Raw genomic sequence first — 6,000 nt, 5'->3', positions numbered from 1 at the left:
CCTCCGCCTCACGCCCCCGCCCCCCCCCGCCTCACGCCCTCGCCCCCCCGCCTCGCGCCCTCGCCCCCCCCCTCGACCCCCCGCCTCGCCCCCCCGCCTCACGCCCTCGCCCCCCCTCCGCCTCACGCCCTCGCCCCCCCTCCCGCCTCGCGCCCTCGCCCCCCGCCTCGCGCCCTCGCTCCCCTCCGCCTCGCGCCCTCGCCCCCTCCGCCTCGCGCCCCCGCCCCCCGCCTCGCGCCCCTCGCCCCCTCCGCCTCGCGCCCTCGCCCCCCTCCGCCTCGCGCCCTCGCCCCCCCCCGCCTCGCGCCCTCGCTCCCCCTCCGCCTCGCGCCCTCGCCCCCTCCGCCTCCGCCCTCGCCCCCCCGCCTCGCGCCCTCGCCCCCCCTCCGCCTCGCGCCCTCGCCCCCTCCGCCTCACGCCCTCGCCCCCCCGCCCTCACGCCCTCGCCCCCCCTCCGCCTCGCGCCCTCGCCCCCTCCGCCTCGCGCCCTCGCCCCCTCCGCCTCGCGCCCTCGCCCCCTCCGCCTCGCGCCCTCGCCCCCCTCCGCCTTGCGCCCTCGCCCCCTCCGCCTCGCGCCCTCGCCCCCCCACCTCACGCCCTCGCCCCCCCTCCGCCTTGCGCCCTCGCCCCCTCCGCCTCGCGCCCCCGCCCCCCGCCTCGCGCCCTCGCCCCCCCCTCGCCCCCTGCCTTGCGCCCTCGCCCCCCGCCTCACGCCCTCGCCCCCCCGCCGCTCGCCCCCTCGCCCCCCCCTCGCCCCCCCGCCTCGCGCCCTCGCCCCCCGCCTCACGCCCTCCCCCCCGCCTCGCGCCCCTCGCCCCCCCGCCTCGCGCCCTCGCCCCCCCGCCTCACGCCCTCGCCCCCCGCCTCACGCCCTCGCCCCCCCCGCCTCGCGCCCTCGCCCCCTCCGCCTCGCGCCCTCGCCCCCCCTCCGCCTCACGCCCCCGCCTCGCGCCCCCCGCCCCCCCGCCTCGCGCCCTCGCCCCCCCCCCCTCGCCCCCCGCCTCACGCCCTCGCCCCCCTCCGCCTCGCGCCCTCGCCCCCCCGCCTCGCGCCCTCGCTCCCCCCTCCGCCTCGCGCCCTCGCCCCCTCCGCCTCGCGCCCCCCGCCCCCCGCCCTCGCGCCCTCGCCCCCCGCCTCGCGCCCTCGCCCCCCCGCCTCGCGCCCTCGCCCCCCCGCCTCGCGCCCCTCGCCCCCCGCCTCACGCCCTCGCCCCCCTCCGCCTCGCACCCTCGCCCCCTCCGCCTCGCACCCTCGCCCCCCCGCCTCACGCCCTCGCCCCCCCCCGCCCCCCGCCTCGCGCCCTCGCCCCCCCCGCCTCACGCCCTCGCCTCGCCCCCCGCCCCTCCACCTCGCGCTCTCGCCCCCCCCCGCCTCGTGCCCTCGCCCCCTCTCCGCCTCGCGCCCTCGCCCCCCCTCCTCCTCGCGCCCCCGCCCTCGCGCCCTCGCCCCCCTCCGCCTCGTGCTCTCGCCCCCCCCGCCTCACGCCCTCGCCCCCCCCGCCTCGCGCCCTCGCCCCCCCCCGCCTTGCGCCCTCGCCCCCCCGCCTCGCGCCCTCGCCCCCCGCCTCGCGCCCTCGCCCCCCCGCCTCGCGCCCTCGCCCCCCCGCCTCGCGCCCTCGCCCCCCCGCCTCGCGCCCTCGCCCCCCCCGCCTCGCGCCTCGCCCCCCTCCTCCTCGCGCCCTCGCCCCCCCTCCTCCTCGCCCCCCCCCGCCTCGCGCCCGCGCCCCCTCCTCCTCGCGCCCCCGCCCCCCCCGCCTCGCGCCCTCGCCCCCCTCTGCCTCGTGCTCTCGCTCCCCCTCTCTTTAGGGCTGAGTTGAGGATAGATACGTTTTTGAACAGTGAAGGAATTAAGGGTTATGGTGAGAGGGTGGGTAAGTAGAGCTGAGTCCACGAAAAGATCAGCCATGGTCTTATTGAATGGCGGAGCAGGCTCGAGGGGCCTGATGGCCTACTCCTGCTCCTAGTTCTGATGTTCTCTCTGATCCACAGGTGAAGGGGGTGTGGATGGCGATGGGGATATCACACGGCCGGAGAATATCAGCGAGTTCCGTCGCTTTGTCCTGGAAAACACGGACTGGGAAAGGTGTTCACTTCCTCATGGCGGACGGGGTACGAGTAACAAACCAATATCACTGATCCGAGAGGCTCCCCCAGCACTGTCCCAGGATAGCCACAGAGTCAGAGAGGTTTACAGCACGGAAACAGGCCCTTCGGCCCAGCTTCTCCATGGTGACCTCTTTTTAAACCTCAAAGCTAATCCCAGTTGCCCACATTTGGCCTATATTCCTCTATACCCATCGTACCCATGTAACTATCTGACTGCTTCTTAAAAGATAAAATTGTACCCTTCTCTACCACTGCCTCTGACAGCTTGTTCCAGACACTCATCACCCTCTGTGTGAAAAAATTGCCCCTCTGACCCTTTTGTATCTCTCCCCCTCTCACCTTAAACCTCTGCCCCTCTAGTTTTAGACTCCCCTACCTTTGGGAAAAGATATTGACTATCTAGCTGATCTGTGCCCCTCATTATTTTATAGACCTCTATCAGATCACCCCTCAGCTTCCTGCGCTCCAGAGGAAAAAGTCCCAGTCTATCCAGCCTCTCCTTATAACTCAATCCATCAAGTCCTGGTAGCATCCTAGTAAAATCTTTTCTGCACTCTTTCTAGTTTAATAATATCCTTTCTATAAATAGGGTGACCAGAATTGCACGCAGTATTCCAAGTGTGGCCTTACCAATGTCTTGTACAACTTCAACAAGATGTTCCAACTCCTGTATTCAATGTTCTGACCAATGAAACCAAGCATGCCGAATGCCTTCTTCACCACTCTGTCCACCTGTGACTCCACTTTCAAGGAGCTATGAACCTGTACCCCTAGATCTCTTTGTTCTGTAACTCTCCCCAGTGCCCTACCATTAACTGAGTAACTCCTGCTCTGGTTCAATCTGCCAAAATACATCACCTCACATTTATCTAAATTAAACTCCATCTGCCATTCGTCAGCCCACTGGCCCAATTGATCAAGATCCTGCTGCAATTGGAGATAACTTTCTTCACTGTCCACTATGCCACCAATCTTGGTGCCATCTGCAAACTTACTAACCATGCCTCCTATATTCTGATCCAAATCATTAATATAAATGACAAATAACAGTGGGCCCAGCACTGATCCCTGAGGCACACCGCTGGTCACAGGCCTCCAGTTTGAAAAACAACTCTCTACAACCACCCTCTGGCTTCTGTCAAGAAGCCAATTCTGTATCCATTCAGCTACTGGATTAGATACAGAATAAAGCCCCCTCTACACTGTCCCCCCCATCAAACACTCCCAGGACAGGTACAGCACGGGGTTAGATACAGAGTAAAGCTCCCTCTACACTGTCCCCCCATCAAACACTCCCAGGACAGGGACAGCCCAGGGTTAGATACAGAGTAAAGCTCCCTCTACACTGTCCCCCCATCAAACACTCCCAGGACAGGTACAGCACAGGGTTAGATACAGAGTAAAGCTCCCTCTACACTGTCCCCATCAAACACTCCCAGGACAGGACAGCACGGGGTTAGAACAAAGAACAAAGAACAAAGAACAACCCAGCACGGGAAACAGGCCCTTCGGCCCAACGAGCCCGCGCCGCCGCATCGCCCTACACCTATCCTACCCTGCATGTCTACGAATGGGACCCTACTCAGTCAGATTCAGGGAAGAAATAGTGTCAATTTTGGTGGAAACCAATTAGCCTAAGAGCACATCTTTGGGGTGTGGGAGGAAACCGGAGCGCCCGGAGGAAACCCACGCAGCCACAGGGAGAATGCGCAAACTCCCACAGACACAGGCCCAAATCCATGTATCTGCACAGCTAGCAGTGCTAGTCACTGAGCTGTTGTGGAGCCCGTCTATCGGTCCAGGATCAAGCACACACACCGACATGAAGTACTAGGCCACTCCTGGACTTCCAAGAGCAGCCCACGCACAACCTGCCGTGTGCATGCCCCTCGCTTGACACGAGGTGGACCTCCACCTGTGGAATAAAGACAAAACATATTAGTTATACAGCCTGCCCTTCCGGTGTCTCCCGAGGTTTACCCTATTTAATAGCCCCTACCATATCCCTCCATTCCCGTTTCACTCATATGCCTATCTAACTGCATCTTAAACGAGTCCAACGTGCCTGCCTCCACCACCCTACTCGGTAGCGCATTCCAGACCCCCACAACTCTCTGTGTAAAGAACCTTCCTCTTACCTCCAAATTATACCTCCCCCCCCTCACCCTTAATTGATGACCTCTTGTGTTCGTACCCAGTCTAGGGAGCAGTCTCTCACTATTAACTCTATCTATTCCCTTCAGTATCTTATATACCTCTATCATGTCCCTCTCAATCTCCTTCTTTCCAAGGAGAATAGCCCCAGTCTCTTCAGTCTCTCTCCTCGTAACCCAGTCCCCCCATGCCAGGCAACATCCTGGTAAACCTCCTCTGCACCCTTTCCAGAGACTCCACGTCCTTCCGGTAATAAGGTGACCAGAACTGGACGCAGTACTCCAAATGCGGTCTAACCAACGTTCTGTATAACTGAAGCATTAGACGGCAGCTTTTATACTCTAAGCCCCTTCCTATAAAGGCTAAGATCCCATAAGCCTTCCTAACAACGTTCTCCACTTGTGACACAACCTTCATGGATTTGTGGACCTGCACTCCCAGGTCTCTCTGTACATCTATACTCCTAATCGGCCTACCTTTTATCACATAACTCCTCTCTGCATTATTCCTTCCAAAATGCATCACCTCGCATTTGTCAGGATTAAATGCCATCTGCCACCTATCTGCCCACTGCACCAACCTATCTATATCCTGTTGTATCACCTGACAATCCAGTTCTGTACCCGCCAACCCTGCCATCTTGGTGTCATCAGCAAACTTGCTGATCACACCACCTACTCCCCTCTTCTAAGTCATTTATGTAGACTACAAAGAGGAGAGGTCCCAGTACCGAGCCCTGCGGCACACCACTGGTCACTGGCCTCCCAGCCCGACAAGGTACCCTCCACAACTACCCTCTGTCTCCTATTTCCCAACCAGTTTTCAATCCACCTAACCTGCCTGGCCTCGTATCCCATGCGCCTTAACCTTTTCTACCAGCCTACCGTGAGGGACTTTGTCAAACGCCTTACTGAAATCCATGTAGATGACATCAACGGCTCTCCCATCGTCAACCGTTCTTGTCACCTCCTCAAAGAATTCCACCAGATTCGTAAGGCAAGACCTCCCTCTAACAAAGCCATGTTGCGTATCCCTAATCAGATCGCAACGCTCCAAATGCTCATACATCCTACCCCTAAGTATTTTTTCCATTAACTTCCCTACCACCGACGTCAAACTCACTGGCCTATAATTCCCAGGGTTATCCCCTACTACCTTTTTTGAACAACGGGACCACATTTGCTACCCTCCAGTCTTCTGGGACCTCACCTGTGTCCAAAGAAGAGACAAAGATGTGCGCCAGAGGCCCAGCAATTTCATCTTTCGCCTCCCTAAGCAGCCTGGGATAAATACCATCAGGCCCCGGAGCTTTATCCGTCCTTACGCTACCTAAAAGCCCTAGCACTTCCTCTCTTGTAATAACTATATCCTGCAACTGAACCTCCGCTCCCTCCAAGAGACCGCACGATTTCCGAACCCCTCTCCTTCGTGAATACCGACGCAAAGTATTCATTCAGGAGCTCCCCCATTCCCTCCGACTCAATACACAACTCTCCACTCTTGTCCCTAAGAGGACCAATTTTCCCTCTAACTACTCTCTTGCCTCTAATATAGGAATAAAATGCCTTAGGATTATCCTTAATCCTACCGGCCAAAGCCATCTCATGCCCTCTCTTCGCCCTTCTAATTCCCCTTTTTAGCTCCCTCCTACTCTCTCTATATTCCTCCAGCGCACACTCCGTACCCATTTGTTTTTGACCTATCATACGCCTCCCTCTTCTTCCTAACCAAGTCTTCAATA

At 60.3% G+C, this 6,000-nt stretch overlaps 1 protein-coding gene across 1 annotated transcript in view; it reads left to right on the top strand.

The window, feature by feature from the left end:
• Positions 1 to 1,988: 1,988 nt before the first annotated feature.
• Positions 1,989 to 6,000, top strand: part of cmtr1 (cap methyltransferase 1) — a gene marked incomplete at its 5' end in the record, with an annotated part of 41,953 nt that continues 37,941 nt past the window's right edge. Inside the window, 2 exon segments of the mRNA XM_080183519.1 lie at positions 1,989 to 2,074; positions 2,076 to 2,108. Coding sequence (XP_080039645.1) covers positions 1,989 to 2,074; positions 2,076 to 2,108 — 119 coding nt within the window.

Source organism: Carcharhinus amblyrhynchos, unplaced genomic scaffold (genome assembly GCF_965287045.1).
Source record: "Carcharhinus amblyrhynchos unplaced genomic scaffold, sCarAmb.v2.hapA chromosome_321, whole genome shotgun sequence".
NCBI classification, from domain to species: domain Eukaryota; kingdom Metazoa; phylum Chordata; class Chondrichthyes; order Carcharhiniformes; family Carcharhinidae; genus Carcharhinus; species Carcharhinus amblyrhynchos.
Note: the sequence above shows the minus strand (reverse complement) of the source record. Positions and strands in the feature narration are given on the sequence as shown.